General features: G+C 37.9%; 1 protein-coding gene across 3 annotated transcripts in view; it reads left to right on the top strand.

Annotated features, from left to right (window-relative positions):
• ESRRG (estrogen related receptor gamma) overlaps positions 1–19,225 on the top strand; it is a 578,927-nt gene that overhangs the window by 352,378 nt on the left and 207,324 nt on the right. The window contains exon 1 of one of the 3 annotated variants that reach the window (XM_011232602.3): positions 5,306–5,485. The exons of 1 other annotated variant lie outside the window; for it this stretch is intronic. In XM_011232602.3, coding sequence (XP_011230904.1) covers positions 5,430–5,485 — 56 coding nt within the window. In that variant the 5' untranslated portion in view covers positions 5,306–5,429. Of the gene's footprint in view, positions 1–5,305; positions 5,486–14,168; positions 14,251–19,225 lie in introns of those variants that run through there. One more of the 3 variants, XM_034667188.1, reaches the window with a different exon arrangement.

Genomic DNA, 19,225 nt, shown 5'->3' with positions numbered 1-19,225 from the left:
CCGTCTCCACTACCCCCCCCCCCCCAAACCCCTGTCCTCTCAGAGTTAAGCTACCCTTTATTTTGGACAACACTATCACACACATGATTGAGTCAACAATTCATGGCTTTTAAAAATAGGGATTTTGTCCTCTCTTAGGTTTATTGTTTATCATAATCATCTTTCAAGTGAAAAGGCTAATTTACTCTTTCTATAGGAATATTTTAAGCTTGATTATCATAATATTACAGCTGCCTGAAAAGGTCTAAAACGGGACATTGACCTTGAATGTTTTCTGCATTTAGCTCATGGTGCTTAACATTCAGGAAAGAATATAACTGCAATTCATTTATTAATGTATAATCTCAAAATGTTAACTATTGCTTTGTAAATACATGCCATACAGATTATAGAAAGCTCATAGAATATTAGAAAATGCATCTGGTATTTCACCAGGGTACGTACATATGTTGGAAATACAGCATAACTAAAGTCACTTTTCCCACTGGAGCTACTGTAGTTTATAATTTAATCTTTTCTGATATTTTACTATGTATCTTATTAGCTTGATGAAATGAAAGTGAAATAATCCTGAATTAATCAAACAGAAAATGAATTGCCTCTATTAGTTTCTCTGTCTTCCTTTGATTCTTCTCCTCCCCCCACCCCCGCATCCCCCCACTTGCACAAACACTGGGAAAAGAGTTTGGTGTATTATAGAGGTGAAGTAATTGCTCCCCAGAGAATGGGCTTTTTACATGGACTTGGTAATTTGGGAATGGGATGGATTTATAGGACAAGAGGTTTGTCAAAAGGCAAGGTTTTTATTAGTGCTCCTGTGGAAGGGATCACTTTCAGTCGAAATGATTGCTTCTTGCCAATTGAGACAATAATTTAAATATCAAAGCCTGTGCCCTAGAAATGAAAGGCAACAGAAGATGAGGTATGATGAATTGATGGAGGTTTGGTGGTGATAGAGAGAAAAGTAGTCATACTGATTCCAAAAGCAGTCTTCATGTCCCCAGTGGGAAAGGGGTATTCTTAAGCAGGTTTATAGCATAAAAGAAATCCCAGTGCACAGATGAGAAAAAGAGGGATAGGTAAATGAGGTGATCTGCTCAAGGCCACCCAAGTCACGAGAGGATGCAGAAGGGATCCTGGTTTCTAAGCCTCCTGCATGCCCGTCAGGGTTCTTTTCACAGGGATGTTCATTTGTGGCTTTTTTTTTTTTTTAAGATTTTATTTATTTATTCGACAGAGATAGAGACAGCCAGCGAGAGAGGGAACACAAGCGGGGAGTGGGAGAGGAAGAAGCAGGCTCATAGTGGAGGAGCCTGATGTGGGGCTCGATCCCATAATGCCGGGCTCACGCCCTGAGCCGAAGGCAGACGCTCAACCGCTGTGCCACCCAGGCGCCCCCATTTGTAGCTTTTTTTAAGCGTTACAGATAGTAGTTCGTAATAGTCTTGACTTGCTTTTTGCAGTATGGTACGTTATACTATACACAGTCTATCAAAGACAGCAGGCAAGATGGTTCAAAGAGTTAAACAGCTTTTTTAAGGGTTTATGGTCTTGAGGAAAAATCCACAAGGGTAGATTATAAGATGATTTGAGAATCTAAATTTGTTATGCCTTGTTTAGTTTTAAATATTTAACAAATGACAGATGTGCAATATAATATAAAAATTTGCTTCCAAAATAGTGTGACAACTAGAAGCATTTTGATACAGATTAGTCCTGTTAATTTTCACAAAAGGAAGATGGGAACTAAAAGTAGCTATTAATATGCAATAATGGCAAGATGAAACATTTTGCATCATCTTTTAGCAACATAAGAATTCATTGTTAGAATGTCTTAGGAAAGGATTCTAAGTAAAATACAGTAAAATTTCTGGTATAGAAAACAGGAAGCTACATTATGTTTGCACTTGAGTTTTGCTTGTTGCCATTCTGTTCTTTCAAATGGAAATGAAGTATATTTTCTGCTGGTGTCTGTGCATGAGTTGGGGTCTGAGGATGAACTTGTCTGGATATACGTGCCTGCCTTGTTTAAGGAACAAGAAATTGAGACTATGCATGGACCCAAGGCCTGGTGCATAATAGATGGATATTAACTAATTGATTAATATTCCCTGTGAAATAGACCTAAGAGGTTCTTTTATTTAGTTCCATTTTTCCTGCTTTGGGTAGACTCCTTGTGGTAAGATTGTGAAGTGTATTGACTGAATAGCAATATGTGTTTATTCTAGGCTGTTTATCTATTTGTTTGTTTCATTTTTTCCCCATATCCTTTGTCACTGAGATTCTAAAAGATTTATGCTCAGTATCGCTCATGATATGTGTATCTCCTGTGATTATCCACTGTTCCCTCCTTCAAGGTGAGAAAACTGTGGCTAGGGAAGATTCTGGAGATGACTAAGCTGCGTGTCTATAAAATATTCTGGAAGCTGTCTTGCAAGTTTAGTGCGGTAGATATTATTTTACATTTTAAATTGGTTAAACTGGATTCAAGACAGGGGGTGTAATCTTAGGTCCTTGACTTATAAAGGTGACACTTTGATCCCAAAGGGAAGCATACAGATCCATGTATGTCTATACACTAGCATACTTCTGGTCATTCAGAAAGCAGCTAGCTCAGTGGACACTGTTCCTTGCATTGAAGAAATATGGTTAGTGAAAGATCAGTGGGGACGATACGCTGTGTTTGTACATGTGGCTCTGTGATCGCAGAATAGACTTACACATGGAAGAGTCTAAATATGTTTAAAATATATACCAATGAAATCCGGTGGTTCATGGTGGGGCAAATAAGTACCCAAAAGTAAATAAGAAAATTCTGGGAAGTAAACGATGACTCCTATGAAATGTGGTGACTTAAGGTCCATTGGTAAATAATTGACTACAAATCTTGTCTTTAAAAAGCCATTTCAAAGGAGTAATAAACAGGTTCTGTCACAGCATGATAATGCAGAGAAACTGAATACAGTGCAGGATTCTGCACAGGTGCAAAATCTGAATGTATTGAGTGCTTTAAGCTGGGTTGAGTACATGAAATAACCTTTCTTTTTTAAAAAAGAGTCTTTAGGAAAAATAAAAAAGAAGCTCTGTTTTTGGAATATTGTTTAAAAATGTGTACAACTGGATCTATTAATTACCCTGAGAATTTTAGTTTGTTCAAAAATGAAGATAGTAATCTTCTAACCAAAGATGTTTTTCTTTCTTTCTAATGCAGTATTAGCTTCCATTTTAGAAAAATCATGTTTCTATTTCAAATGCCTTTTTATTTCTTTTTTAATTATAAAATGATTACATGTCTCATTTTAGATTGAATAGACAAATCTTTCTTCTTTTTTTTTCCGGTGTCTGCAGAATGCTTGGATTTTCTTCTACATCTCAAAGCTCTTTTAATTCACTGCTCACAACCAAATTTACATCTTAATTGCAGAGTTCACATTTAACAATATAGACAGCATAATGCTACTGGTAATTAAGCTTTTACTACCTGCTTTTATACAGTATTCTCAGGCACAGTGTTTGCTATGTGAGTTCTCATCTAAAAACTTGTATGAATTTAGACCACAAATAAAAGGAATCAGGCCCATATCTTAGATATGGCCAAATACATGGCAGGAAAATTGCTTTCTTCTGTGGGGGGACCAAATCATGTCTGTCATTTTTACATTCTGAATTTTAATGTGGCTGTTCTATTTTAGTGTTTTGTTTTTTTAAAGACCTAGAAAATTTGAAAGGGTTGAGAGAGAGAGAGCTGAGTTCTGATTTAGTGAATTTAACACACTCTGAATATCTGAACTAATTTATTTTGATCTCAAAGATTATACTATTTATATCGTGGAACACTTAAGATGCAAAAGGTTGGTAGCAGTAGAGCTGAATTATATCAAAATTGTGGGTCTTCCACTCTCCATAAGGGAGCAGTTTGCCAAAAATAGCTGGATATATTTGCTAGTATAAAATAACTTGTAGTTCAAAATAGAACCTAAGAAAACTCTTTTTTACATGAAAACTAAGAACACATTCTGCATTGTTGGAGGAAAAATAAGCTGCTCTTCTTATACCCTTAAAAAAAAACACTTTTGATGGAGAATTCTTAGTTTCCTAAATTATTATCTGCTTGAAACTAATCCTTATAATGGCCAGACTGTGTGATGATTTACAAAATGTTTCTAGGTTGATTTTTTTAAAGCATTCAGGGTGTGTTATGTAGAGAAACAGATATGTACACTGCATTTCATTTGGAAACTGATGTTTTGGGTAAAATCATATAGATTTGTATATGCCTCCCAGTTTGGAAGCTTGTATTGAAATAAGTATATGATTAAAAACACTTTTAGTGCACTGTGTAGTAATGCTCTCTATGCGGGGGGGGGGGGAAGGAAACAGTCTTTATTTTGTCAAAATGCACTGAGATGGATTTAATGTCCTATTTCCCCTACAGCCCGCACACCCCCACCCCTGTAACTGGAGAAGCCAATTTGTCCTGCAGTTGTTTACCTTTGCTTTGAAAAGCTATGCATTGTATATCTATATGTAGAGAGACAGCAGGTAAAGAAATGTTTACACATATAATTTGCATAGGCATTCTCTCAGATTGTATTGACGCACTATTTCCTCTTCTGTAGTTGTGCAAAACTGCATTCCACCTCAGAGATGACGATCCCAAGGGCTCACATGCCCGAACAATTTAGAAGAATGTCTTTGATTTTTCAAATGCCCAGTATGTATCAGGAAACCAGGAAAAGACGCGATTACGAATAAATGGGGGAAGTACAGCACTAAATAAGAAGCGGTCCCCGGGGGTTTAAAACACAGACAACGGCAGGACAAACTTAATTCTCTACCTTCCGCGGAATCCTTTCCCAAATTAACTCAGAGTGTGCGTGAGTTCTTCTTTTCAAGGCAAAATAGGTCTTAAGTTAGACACCAAAGACAAATCCCTCCAGTGCCTAGAGAGTTAAGTTAGTTATGTTTCTTTTGTAGCTTCCCAGAAAAAGCAAGCAAGCAAGCAAGACAGACAGACAGAAAAGAAAAAGCACGGTCTCTCCTGGGAGCGTTTCGATCGCTGTCGTCCCCGCTCCCTTTTTCTCTCCCACTCGCGGTTCTCAGTCCCCTCGGCTCTCTGCACCCTTCCTACCTGCCTGGCTCCGCTCGCTCCGTGCAGCCTCCCGTCGCCTCCCTCCTGATTGGGCAGAGGCCCCCCAATCGGCTGCGAGGCTGGGCCGGTGGGACTGCATATGTAAAGCCCTACTTCATATTAATAAGCTCCAATCGGGGCTTTAAGTCCTTGATTAGGAGAGTGTGAGAGCTTTGGTCCCAACTGGCTGTGCCTATAGGCCTGTCACTAGAAGAACATTTGTGTTAATTGCACCGTGCTCTGTCAAGGAAACTTTGATTTATAGCGGGGGTGCACAAATAATGGTTGCCGGTCGCACATGGATTCGGTAGAACTTTGCCTTCCTGAATCTTTTTCCCTGCACTACGAGGAAGAGTAGGTACCTTTTTCTTTCCTTTTTTAAAACTCGCCGTGGGGGTGCGTGTGTGGGGGTGGACTTAGAATCTTTGCACACGGATTCAGGTAATGCCCTGGGTATGTTGTGTGCACGAGTGCTTGTTTGTGTCTGTCTTGTGCCTTTTGTGTTGAGGGTGATCTCCTAATTCAGTAAGTCGAGAATTGTTCTCTGACTACAGTGTTACCTTTGAGGCAAAGCTCAGTGACTGTCAGTAAAACAGCTGTGTGACAGTCACTTCTTATTCAGGTGCTAAGAATAGGCACTTGGCACAAATGCTTAGTGAACTGTTAAAATGCATCTTTTACTAGGACCCATTTTCCCAAGGAAAGATGTTTTAAAATACAATATTCAAAATGATTTATACTATTGAGTGCCTCTTATGTGTTTGCAGTTTGACAGATATTTTCAGCTCCCTGTCATTTCTTACCGCGCAGAGTTAGAGGCAAAATTGCACATTTACTAATTCTCCTTCAGAGAACAATTTAAAAACTAGCCCTGTGCAATTCAGGGCTAGAATAATGTTATTTGCATGGTTAGCATTAAGTCAGCACTTAACTGACAAATCAGTCCATTAAGTAACATGAGATTTTCACACATTATAAATATTTAAGGGGAGAAAAAACTGAAGAAGAAACAGTAGTGACTTTTAAAATTTCCCCTTGAATAGACAACGTTGAGGTTGTGGATTTGTGTCATGTATCATGTCCAGAAAATATAGAAAAGTACTTTTGTTCTTATATGCAGTTTCATTCGGATTTATGAATATCTTTATGCACATGGATTTGTGTGTGTGTATATATATATACATGTCTTCGGAACACTAAAGGTGGGGGAGAAGTGGATGGGGGTAGGACAAGTAAATTAGGCATTCTTGTGTCAGTGAGTAGGTCATAAACTTAATTTCAACCCACTGTTAAGATAAAATATTAGAATACCACGGGAGCTGTCACTGGATCATCTTTCTGTTGAGTCAGTTATATTGCTTTGCTTTCACATTACAGTAATATCAGCTGTTATAATTCTGAAAAGAGTGCTCTTGGCAAACGTCTCTCTATAGATTGTGAAGAAAATCTAAAACTCTTGAAGATGAGGTAGTGCATTATAGGTAGATGTCCACTAGCTGTCCTTAGTGACTGCATATTGCCTTGCTGTGTAATTAAGTAAGAGATGAAAAGTGACTTGCAGTCTCAGTGGCTGCTCGTGTGTGTAGGAGTGTGAGTGTGTGTATATATGTCTATGCACACTGGCACGTGCACACACACACGCACACACACTCACTCACAGTCACATACACACCCTCACAAGGGATATTCTCCAAGAGATGGACGTAGGAGGAACTGAGAGCTTGGAAGGTTGTATCCAGTTTGAAACACTCAGAACAAGAAACAACCTTAAATTGTGTGAAAATAAAAATGAAAAATAAACAAAGGTAGGACTGTCCACTCAAGTGTAGCTTGAAGGTTAGTGCACCTGGGGCTGTAGAATTGGAGGGTCTAAATGTCTTCATGTCGGGAAGTAGGCGTTATCCAAGCTCACCCAGATTCTGAACTTTCTCCTGTAAATAAATAAACAAAACGAACTTTAAAAATCCCCCAGAGGCTTCTTTTTAAAGTAGTTTTCTTGAATTTAACTTCTTATAGCTAATTTGAATAATTAGTTTAGATAAGCCTCTAAAAGCAGATGCATTTAAATGAAATCAGGGCACATGTCCTTTTGGCTTTGGCGCAAGATTCAAACTAGCTTTCTTTTTGGCTCAATTAAAAGTCATCTTTAAAAAATACAGATTTATTGTCTGGATGCAGTTCTGATGGTTACGTGGTTCACTGGACAGACAGAAAGATCTAATGCTAAGCAACGCATCTGCCTCTCTGTCTCAATTAATAAGCCACAGAATTTATACATGCTATTAATATTCATAGTAATTGTACTGGGTTAAACCCTATCACGTGTGTGTATACATAGAAATGAAACCAGAGTTATGCAGTTTCAGAGGAAAATATTAGGCAATTTCTGTTTTGGAGGCTGTTAAAAAGATGCGTGCAATTTATTGACCACCGTTAGGAGAGCCCAAAATGTTAACCTATAACTATGTGTTTTTTTATTTTAGGAAATGTGCCAGCACATTAAAGAATATAATACTTGAAAGCTTGTTTCACATTTAATAGCAGTAATAACTGATAGCATAAATAGGTGAAAATAATATATCTGCTCATTTTGACATATGTGTCCGTCTAATCATTCTAAATGAGTGTGCTCATCACACGAATCCCTTTCAACCTCTGATTAAAATGTAACATTGACTACAGGATTATAGAGCGGACTTAATTTTACTGACTGTTTTAACAGTTGTCACAGCTGTTGGAAGAAGGAAAGGCAGTTGAAACACTCCAAAACAGGCAAGGCGAGGAGGGAACAGTTTAGTAAATTCAGCCTGATCATTGAAATCCAAGCATTGCAGATGAAACAGATTTGTGTTTTAAAATTCCTCTTTGGAGCTAGGCAAGTTTTATTTTGTATGGTCCACTCTTTCTGTGTCAGGGTTTTGATTTTTTTTTTTTTTCTCGGCCTTGTCTCTCCTTATTAAAAGCTAATGTAAATTGAAACACAACTATCCAAAAGTAATACTATCATGTCAAAATACGTGAGATAAAAATAGGCAGGAAGGAAAAATTTATACAGTAACAACAACAACAAAAAGCCTAAATCTGAGTGGATACAATTTTTTTTTTTAAAGATAGGAGCTTGCCTAAATCACTTTAGATGTGATATTATTTGGAAACTATGAACAGACACTTTAAGTTTATTTTTCTAAGAACACTTAAACTTCAGACTTGGAGCTCCTATTACTTTTCCTCCTGTTTCTTCTCTGTATATCTGTTGAAAACACCTGCAGCCTTAAAGGTAGGTGGTGTAGGTGGGGTTTTCAGATGATTTCTTTGTAAATTGCTGCAAGTGACAACTAGCTGCACTCAGGGGTGAGTGTTCTTGAGCTGTAGAATCTTGTAACCTTGCCCATCACAGCACTAAAGCAAACAGATTAATTCTATTTTTCTGAAAATTTAATAGCCACTGTACATATCCCAAACTATAGATAGTCAAAATAGCCAGATAGTGTATATTATGTAACATGTGATTTTCTCCTTGGAGTAAGCAAAAATAAGTGTTCCTGAGTTAATGGAATAAATGTGGAATGGGAGTGGTGAATAAATGATGGGCACCCCATGTTTCACCAGCCCTTTGTGTCAGTGTATTTATGTATTACCTTATATACATTTGGTGATTAAGTTTAGAAATCTTCCTTTTGCAGAAGGGGCTGGAAAACAGCTTTCCCTTTCCTGGGCAGAGGGAAGGGTGATGGTGTTGGCTGGTTCTTATAGTGATGGTTTCTCATCTTAATGTGTTTATGGCACTGCTGCTTTATTTACTGAGCCTTGTGTGTTGCAGCGGTAATTAACCCATGTTATTAGCAAAGCCCATGTGGATATCCATTAATTCTCTTGCATGGATGATCATTTTTCCAGTGTTTTCCCCCCAATAAGGTATCATTGTTCTTTTTTTTTTTAATTCTAAATTGACGGCCTTTGATATATTTCTTTGATTTAATCTGACCTGTAATATATATTGACCACCTTATAAAAAAGGATATTGTAATTCAGCTTTTAAAAATGCTAATAGAAGCTGGAGAAAAGATTCCCCCCCCCTTTTTGGTTTTCTTTTCAAAGTAAAAAAGAAAAGAAATTAAGGTTGAAAAAGGAAATAATACAGGAAATCAGGTTTAACTCCAGGTTTTCCAGGTTTTAGAATTTACGATAATTTGGGTCTTTGAGGTCTTTTAATCAGATTTTTACTTAGTTAATAACACTTTAGGCATTTTTATAAAATATTGAGCCAGCAGAAAAATACTTGTGCTTCCTGTGCTGAGAAAAGATAAGGACCATCTCATTAGCTGGGCCATACTTTTGCAATTAATTTTAGATACATGGTGCTATTCATCAAAGAGGGCAGGTAACTTCTCTCTGAGTCAATTTAACAATACTTTCACAATACCTTACTCCTGCAAGAACTACAGACAAAGAAGAGACCTTTCTTTTGGAAGGCAGGCGTAATGCCCAGTCTCAAGTCCGTATCACTTGTAAAAAATTCCTCAACATTTGTTTTAGCCTAGTGACTAAAAAAAAATATTTCTTTGTTTTACTTTTAAAGTGCTGTGCAGCACTGAAGGTTTTGCTTATATGATTTCATAAAACAAATTCAAATCTGTGCTTATGGTTGATACTTTGTCAGACAAGTGGCAATTATTAGCAATGATTTCTGTGAAACCAATTAATATCAAATAAACTTTTTAGAACCGCCTATTAAGCATTTAGAAATAAAAGAAGACATCGGAGGTATTTCTATAGAACTTTAAAGTCATTGCAGTAGATAAGCTTGGCTTGGAATTTTGCTTCATAGCAAATTCATGGAAGAGAGAAACAATACAACGCTGATCTGTTCTAAGTGCATATGAGCTCCGGCCCTAGCCAGCTCTCTGGAGAAAATCTTTGATTACACTCGCCCAGTTTGTTCAGTTTTTATCTCTTTTACATCCACTGGCCTTGTATTAAATTGTCATTGTCCTAAAGCACATGAGATAGAAATGAATTGCCGTTCTCTACATTCTCTGACAGTGAAATATTTAGGTTCTCTTTCTCCAATCATACTTATGTGTATATTTGATAGTGTAGGGATGACACCAGCCATTTCTGCCGCTTCGCATTCTCCTCACTGCATTTTGTATGTTTTGCTGTTGATTATTTTCATCGCCATGTGTATATGGATATACATGGTCTGTACTATTATAAATACATCAATACCGTATGATGCTTTAAAATCCGAAGCAGTCGATAGAATACACACACATGTGTGTTTGCATGTATAGTATGCACGTGAAATATGTACCTATATGGGAAGAGGTGTATGTGCAGAATATTATAGGTAGGCTGCTCAGAGTGTTCATTACATATATATAGTAAAGTGAATCTCAAGTATTTTTCTGATCGATTAGTTGCCAGTTCAATTTGCCAGGCATGATTTTAACCTGGAATTAGTGTTTCGGGTATTTGCCAGGTCTGATTTTAAACTAAATTGATTTAATTATATAGAAAGACAGGTAACAGGTAACCTAATAAGTCAATTTGATTCTGATTTTATGAATTTTTAATTATTATCATTCCTAAATTCAAAAGCTGGTATCATAAATAATTTGTAAAATAGGAAATAAGCTACTAATATTAAATGCATAATATAATGGTTTGGGCCCATGTCCAAGAAGTAGTTTTGAATCAGCTCTTGGCTGCATTCTTTTTTTTTTTTTAATACAAGAGCCTGACAAATATATCTGAATGTAAACATGATAGCTCTCAGATAAATGCATAAATAGGAATTTTATTTATCTGCATTACATAAATATGTCATTTCCTCTTTTTTTTTTTTTTACTGAAAGCAAATCTAGAAAACTAGTAAGTGTCCTATTTCTGTAAAGTACATCACAGATTTCAGAATTTTTGAATTTTACTCTAAGGGATGAGTTTAGAGATCTGTGGTTTTGCTTAGTAAATCTGAGTGAGTGTTGAGAAAGAACGCTTAGTCAACTGCTCCTTCTGTTGTAATTCTTGTTCTTATTTATATTCTTGCTTAAATTCCTAGATTCATTTCCTATCTTTACTTGTATGTATAGCACTTAAACAAATTTAATGTTTCTCTCTCTCTTTTTTTTTAAATCCTACTGTTTCTTTTTGCCAAACCATCAGATCAAAGTTAGCTTCTTTATTATCTGAGGGTGAGAAGTGACAGCCTTTGCCTTTTGAAGGATTTACCTGGCATCACATTCTTGTTTCAAGTTCATTTTAGACTTCTACTTTCTAAGATCTAGGAAACCTCAGCTACTAAAAATAATTTCCATTCAGAGTTTTAGCAAACACATCTTTCCTCTCTACTTTTTCTTTACAGAAGTGCCAGGTGTTTCTTTTTCTCTGATTTGGACAATATTTCTCAGTATTTTCCAAATGTATTTTCTAATCAATTATATAAAACCATCAATTTGAGAGGATTTAGGTTTTGTGGTGTGGTGTGTGTGTGTATATGTGTGTATATGTGTGCATGTGTGTGTGTGTGTTTGTATGTACCTGTGTACACATGCATGCCTCAGTCCCCTTTTTAATGAAAACATTTTAAAAATGTTTGGAGGAAACTTGCTTTTTATGTTTTGATTTCTTCAGATGCATGTCATCTTAATTGATGGCAACAAACTGTATTTGGAAGATAAGTCACTAAGGCAAAGCATTAAAAGAAAAAGGTGCTGTTTTAAATAAATGGACTTCTCACTGGTCAATTAAAGGGCACTTCAATATACTGGCATAGCTCTAGCTGTGCATATGAATATAGATATGCAACATTCAGCCCTGGCCATCAGAAAGGCAGCCTCTGGCTGTGGCTTTGGCATTTAAAATCTCTTTCATACTTAAAGTGTTAACCTCATGGAGAGCCTACCTAGGATTAGATTACGTTGTAAAAAAAAAAAAAAAAAAAAAACTTAAAAGTAAATTTATATTTTAATTATAAAAGGCAGTCTTTGTCATAACGTTCTTCTGTGCCTTCTCATACTGCTGTGAGTGACACAGAATTGCATATACACTTTTCATCATTTTGATTGGAAGTACACATTGTGTGTAATATGCATTGGCAGCACTTACCTAGCCAAAGAAAACAAATTAATACTAGGCATACTGAAGGCTGTCAGGCATATCACAGATGTGTCAATTTAACTTTGCTTCATCATACACCTTCTCCGCAAACAATTGGTTAAGATGGTGCTAAGTAAAAGGGAAGCTACCGATAAATTCTCACACTGTATCAGAGATGGATGGCTGGTAGCAGTGTAATGAAAACCAGCTTGCTTGCGTACTTCTCTTTAAAACTCTGTGGGAATACAGACCGCATAGACAATAATGAAGTTTGTACCCCCCAAAAAAGGGAGGATAGCTTAAACTTGTTCAAATCTTTCTACTCTTTTGGAAGTAACAAAGGGATTTCTTGTTTTAAAAAGTCTCTGAGGTGGTGAACCTCAGTTCCTTCTAAGTGTGAAGTAAATAAAGACTTGAAGTGGAGACTCAGAAGGAGCATGGGCCATCCATCTTGAACAAGGGACATCTCTTTTTGTTGCACTTTGCATACATTTTCTGAGGGAGAAAAAAAAAAAACTTGTGCTTTCTTTTTGCGTGGCTTATTCAAAATGCAAAAAGAAAAATGAAATTTGAAAAAGAGCTTATGCATAGAAAATAGGCAGACAGACGCATTTAAATTTTTTTCTCCTCCATGATCAGATGGTTCCCTTGTACATGAAAATTGATTTTTCATTGATTCTAGGAAGATTTTACTTATGTATAATGGCTTTTGAGAATTTAAACAAAAGGCACATTACATAAGTACATTTACTTTGCTTTTAATACTCCCAAGGTGAATTAAAATGTTTTAAAAGGTGTTCTTTCCAAGGCAGTTATTATATTTACATTTTATATTTATAAGAATTTATTTGACTTTGAAAAGTGTCTAAAATTATATCCTCAGTTAGCAAAAATTGTGAGTAATATGAAAAATTACAGAGACCAAGGTACTCATTTAGAGAAAAGAATCCAAATATGGGGTTGTTTAATCAATGGCCCTTTGCCCTCCGTAATTCCAAATTACCGTAGAACTTTAACTTCTCCAAAAATGTAAGCTGGCTGTGTTGAATTATGTTTGTTTTTCCATAAATGAAGGAATTCTCTGACAATGCTTTCTTCATCGTCACTAATCTATTAAAGTAGTGCAGATATTTTGAGGAGGAATATCATGCCTGTAACCAACTATTCATGACCAAAGAAAGGGAAAGATACCTAATGGTTGATGAGAATCCTGTCTTTTCCTATGAGAAAGTGACTGTATACAGTTGGTGGTGGGTCCAACAAATGACGGAAGCATCCCTTTATCCATAGACTTAAGTGAGACCTGCCTCGTCAGTCATGGGATCATAGTGTCACAGATGGAAAAGCAGCCATCAGCTGAATTGTACTGAACGACACACTTGGCTAATTCATCTTATTGCTCTACGCATTTAAGGAAAGGCTCATACTATTCTTGGAGTCTAGACAGAATCAGGAGTTGGGCTCAGGTGGGAGCATGTGGCCGCCTTTTTCTGTTCTCTCCTAGCCGTTCAGCAAAGGGAGGTGAGGAACAAATGGCCAATTTATGCCCAGAAGCCCAAGCAGAGATTCTTCCCCAGGGTCAGAAATTTATTATTCGGTTGTTCAAGTACATTTTAGATTTCTCTTATGTTCTATAAATGTCATTGTTGTCTTTCATGCTCCAAAGAACTACCCATAAATGATTAGGTATGTCTCTCAATTCGTATGAACCATGAACTGGTATAAGCATTTTTTAATAGAAATGGAGAGCAGATCACCTACTTAGGTTAGCCTGGATGATGATTCTTTCCTCATACCTTTATATAGAACTGTTCAGTTGGTTAAATCTGAAGAATAAGAAAAATACCAAGAGGTTACACACTCTCAAATTGTATTTTTTTTATTTTTTTTTATTTCCTTATAGTGAACAAACTTTAATGTCTAGAGCATTTATGAGGGTTTTAATGATTGGAAAATCTGTCCTGAGAATGTGGTCACCATATGTGACAGCCTTGCTTTCTATCTTGTCTTCAGTTTATGGGGTAAGTTCGGTAATATTGTCTATTGTCTTACTTTGCTTACATTATAGAACCTCTCTGCCTCTACATTGAGATAATCTAAAATGTGGGGGAAATGCCTGCTCAGTTCTTAAAAACTTCCCTCAGCCCCCTCAATTGCAGCGATATTTTCTTTTAAAATTTCTGTTTCTATTCATCTGTTTTGCTAAAGGATCATTTACTTTGATTAAAGGTAAGTACGAGATTCATCGTATTTGCATACACAATATATTTTAACCCCCCCTCGAATTCCAAAGAGATGGCCTTCAACTTTCCATATTTGTTTTCCTTTTGTTTCTGTTTGTTGTACATTCTAGTTGAGTGCTTTTATGGTGTTTTCTTGATTGTTGTCAGTTTGGGGTACTCCCTGCTGACGTTTTTGTTAAGTTAATGTCCTAGCACAAAAATCCCTGGCAAACTGGAGTCTGGCTACGGGGTGTGGAAGATACAGCTTCTGTGTGATTGCGTGTAAATACAGTTAGTTAGTTGGGGGTTTATCAGATAGCTTGGCAGAAAGAGAGAGGAGAAGCACAAACTGTTTTCAGTAACTGTGCTGTTCATACACCTGATAAGATTGAGAGAGCTTTTCGAAATGCTGATAGGCTTTGAATAAGAAAAGAATAATCACTCTGTTACTGGCACCAGCTTATCGGGAACCAAGTAAAATGCCAACACTTTTACATTAGCAAAAGTAAATGTTTTAGACGCTCTGTGCCTTTTTTCATTCAAGTTAAATAGTAGGGGTGCTTTTGAGTGTGCCATAATGAATAGAAGGATTTATTACCTTGACTGAATTACAGGTGAATTTGTTGATAAAAGAACCTTCAGCATCAACACCAGCTTCTTTGATAAGCAGGTGCTTCTAGGCTGTACATTCTCTGGAGAAATTAAATATGCCTTTTTCCACTCCAATTCTATTAAACATCATTTCTGATGTTGGAAGATGCAGTTTTGTCCTGTGTCAGTCGAGTCCCCTTGTTTTCCAGCAGATGGGCGACAGGCATTTGAAACTTAGCTTATCAGACTTGTAAAATGCTAGCGTGCTGTTGTTAAATAAGTTAGGGCACGTGGACGTGTATGTCACTTGTGCTGAACCAGCAAAGTCCTATATAAGAAACCTTGTTTTTTTCCTCGGGAATGGAATGAGATTAATTATAAATTTAGAATGCTCTAATGAGCAGATAAATGCATTTGTCCAAGGCACAGCCCATTTTAACGCACCTCCCTTTACAAAGAGAGAGATATTGGTTTTGCTCTCAATATAAACCATTAACTTTCCCAGTGCAGCCATCTTCTCTTCTTTGTAATTTGACGCCTACAAATAATTTGGTGTATTCAGATTTGATAAATGATAGTGCAAGAGCAGATTGATTGATTTTGGATTACTATTGATTACTCTCAATGAGATCACTGTGACACACTCGAATCAATAGTATTCGATTAAGCAAGGCACCACCGTTCTATACATGCAGCGGCAGTGGGGAATTCAGGAACAGAATGTTCACAAGCTGATAAATTGACAAAGCGTTCAGCTTTAAATAGCCCTTTGTTCAGCACTGGTTCCTTAAAATATATTTCATTGGAAAGTTCGTTTTTGCAACTCTGGGCCTTTCTGTGGAAGAAAGGTCATCAGTTTAAGGTTTATTAAATTTTAACTAAAAACAACTGGGCTCCATTTAGGTGTAAAATAATTTAAGTACTTACTGCAGGCAACCTTCATGCTTTTGAGCTTTGCTCAAAGGTTTCATTCTTTTATGAAGATGTCAATTGTAAACATAAAAATGCATCACTGGAAATGTAATGGTTTAAGATTCAAACCGAAATAAAAATTCCTGCCCGAGGAAAGCACTCTCATCAAAATAAGGCAGTCTTAACTTTCCTCAGAAGTGGGCATGCTCGGGAGCTGAGTTGTGGGGAGGCAGCAGGTGGAGGGCCTTGATCAAGCACCAGCCACTGCCGCTTTCTCCTCCTTATCATGGGGTGTTCATCGTGTCGCCAATACTACATGCAAAACACTGAATATCATTTGATCTCAAAGCTGCGACGACTGCTGATACACTGCCGTGTTTCTGTTCTGAGCAAACTTACAAAGTCACCAGGGGGAAGAAACTCAAGTCCTTCGGTGAAGGATCACGGGAGAGATTTTTTCCATCCTATTCCATCCTGGTGCCCTCTTGGCGCTTGGCATGAAGCATGTGCCCTTCTGTTCTATGGGGTTGCCTCTCAAAAAAGTGAGTCTTATAGGAAACACTCCACTGAAAATGTGACCCATCCAGTGTGCAAACCTTGATTTCCAGAGAAATTTTGACTGCGAGGGCCTGAGTACCCCAGATCGTCACAGGTTCAAGTTTGAAATATACTTCGATCAGTTGTCCCATTTCGATAATAATGAAACGAAACGAACAAAACGAAACTAGAGGTGGCACTCTGAGGGAAAATCAGGAGGAAAGTCAAGTTTGGAATCATGAAATTCCCTGACAAAACTTCAGCCTTTTTTTTTGTGTGAAAGTGAGAGAATAGGATTCTAGTTATATTTTCATGAAACCACATGAAATTGCCATTTTCGTAGGTCAAGAAATAGTCATCTATCAGCATTTTCGTGTGATTCAACATAATAATTGAATCTATTCCTCTACTGTTCGTATTATGTAAACAGATTGAAAGGGACAACTCTTATTTTTTTTAAATTTTATTTTATGATGGGCTGTGTCAGGTTATGGGAGACACATGTATTCTGTCTACAATTAAGGCAAATATATCATAGTATTATTTTTAACACCGATATTTGTTTTCTTTAACACTTGAGAGAGTTCCCAAGTATACAGTATTATGCACACTGAAAAAGTATGCATTTATCTGGCTTCTCACCTGTTGTAGCTAAGCGGCTTCTGAGAATCCCTGTGACTTTTCCCTCTGCCAAGGAAGAGCATAGCACAAACAAGGGAGTAGGCGCACGTGCTGACCCTCCATAAAAGAGCACATTGCTAAGGGTAGATAGGAAACAAATTGGGGAAAAGATGCCGACGCCTCAAACATTTCATCCTCGCTTTCATTCATTAGCAGAACCTTAACATGCTAGTTAGCACTTTGCACGCTTCCCCCCAGAGAAGTATTAAAACTGTGCTCCATTAAATCCGCACCATTGTGGGTGAGGCAGACGCAGAACGCCCTGACTTGGCCACGGAGCCCGTGATGCTTTATTGGCTGTGGCAGGTAGAAAAGGTGCTTCGGGAGATGTAATAAAGCGATCCCAGAGTTCCCATTTGACCCCCCAGATGTGCCGCTCGTCCTGGAGCTGTGCTGTGCTGGCCAGTAGGGGCTTTCTGTGCCCACCTGTAGGCAGAGTCCAGCTCCCAGAGAGGCAGGAAATGGGCTCAGGATCTGTAGGCAGGAGGGAGGGGCCCCGGTGCCGCTGTGGGCCATGTCAGCCCCAAGTGCACCCTGACTTACGGTCATGTTAGGACTGGGTCAGTTTTTCTCACTCTGGGTGAGTGCACGGCAACTTATGTCTTGTTTCAGAGCAAAGGAGAGTGTGCATCCTTCACTGCAAACTTGATTGAGCGAATGCCTCCAACTGGTCCCACTGTCAGTCTCGGAGTTTTTCCTCAGTAGTGTATTTCCCCCCTGTCTGTGGCACTGAATTTGATTTATCGCTGGTACTAAGATCAAAAAAGAAGTCATTCCTTTTGATGTTTGCTATTAGGCACATGCAGTGCAGGGTGGGAGGCTGGGGGAGAGCGGTCGTAGCATCCAAGTCACTGTCCTGGTCACATGGTGGCCACTGATGGCGCAACATATATTTTGTATCTCTGTTCATTTTGGATGTAAAATTCTATGAGTAGAGAGCTTAGCCATAGGGCATTTAAAATTCCTATTTAGGTTTGTTTCGGGTACAGATTCTTTGGGGAAGGACACAAAGCGTGGCTGACACGTACACCTGATTAGGACACATTTTTGTTTAAACTGCATGGGTGTTAATTTCACCAAAAGCCATACAAAGCTGAGGACTATAAATGAGCCAATGGGGTTCAGTCTTTCTTTCAAAAAAGAGCAATTGGTTGCATTTTTTGTTGGGTGACTAACTTGGGACATCGGAGGCCTATTTGCAAACGAGAGGAAAGATTTGCCGGGGTCGGCTTGTCCCGTCTTCTGGACCCTGGTCAGGCTTTGTTTGCAGCTTTGTACAGTAGCTTTTGTCCAGCTTCTCCATGAGTGGGATTTCTCTGAGCAGCGTGAGCCCCAGCCCATCAGCAGGCTGCTAGTCAGCAGCAGGTGTGAACAACATAAAACAGGATTAACACTGAACCAAAGTGTGTACTAAAAACAGAACCCCTGCCTTGCTTTTAAAAGGACGGCAGGCCTGGAAGATAGAAGCCACTGTGGTCCCGTACACTCCGTGTTTACTAAACAGTGTTCAATGAACTATGCAAATGGCTAGGCCTGCAAGGGATCGTGTCCTCTCTCTCTCTCTCTCTCTGTCTCTCTCGTGCTTTTTTAAACTGTAAACTCAAAACTTCGGTAGAAAATTCTTCTTAGACTTTCAGAGGGGAAACACAAAACAGAACCAATGTGAGCTGGATAAATCTTGAACAAGGATTACAGTTAATATGGCAAAGGCACTGTCCTTACTAACTATAAAGTTGATGGTTATTCAGTGTGCTGTATTTCCAGCCTCTAAAAGATTTTATCGGTTGGTTTATCCTATGATTTTTGTGTGTGTTTAATTATGTGACTTCTTTATGTTTTTCACCTAGGGAGGTGAACCACAAAGAGGTAAAATAAGTAATTTTATTAGAGATTGTACCCCCTCTCCCCAAATCTTTTTTTCAATCAGTGATACCTACATATGAAGAAGAAAGCCAGCCGGCACACACAAAAAATCATAGTTAATTTAGGAAGACTGCATGGGTTTAACAAATTGGGCATTGCATCAAATTTATGGCATTTGAGTCACCTTATC

This window comes from Ailuropoda melanoleuca, chromosome 8 (assembly GCF_002007445.2).
Source record: "Ailuropoda melanoleuca isolate Jingjing chromosome 8, ASM200744v2, whole genome shotgun sequence".
Classification (NCBI taxonomy): Eukaryota; Metazoa; Chordata; class Mammalia; order Carnivora; family Ursidae; genus Ailuropoda; species Ailuropoda melanoleuca.
The sequence above is the reverse complement of the archived record's forward strand: the minus strand, read 5'-3'. Positions and strand labels throughout refer to the sequence as shown.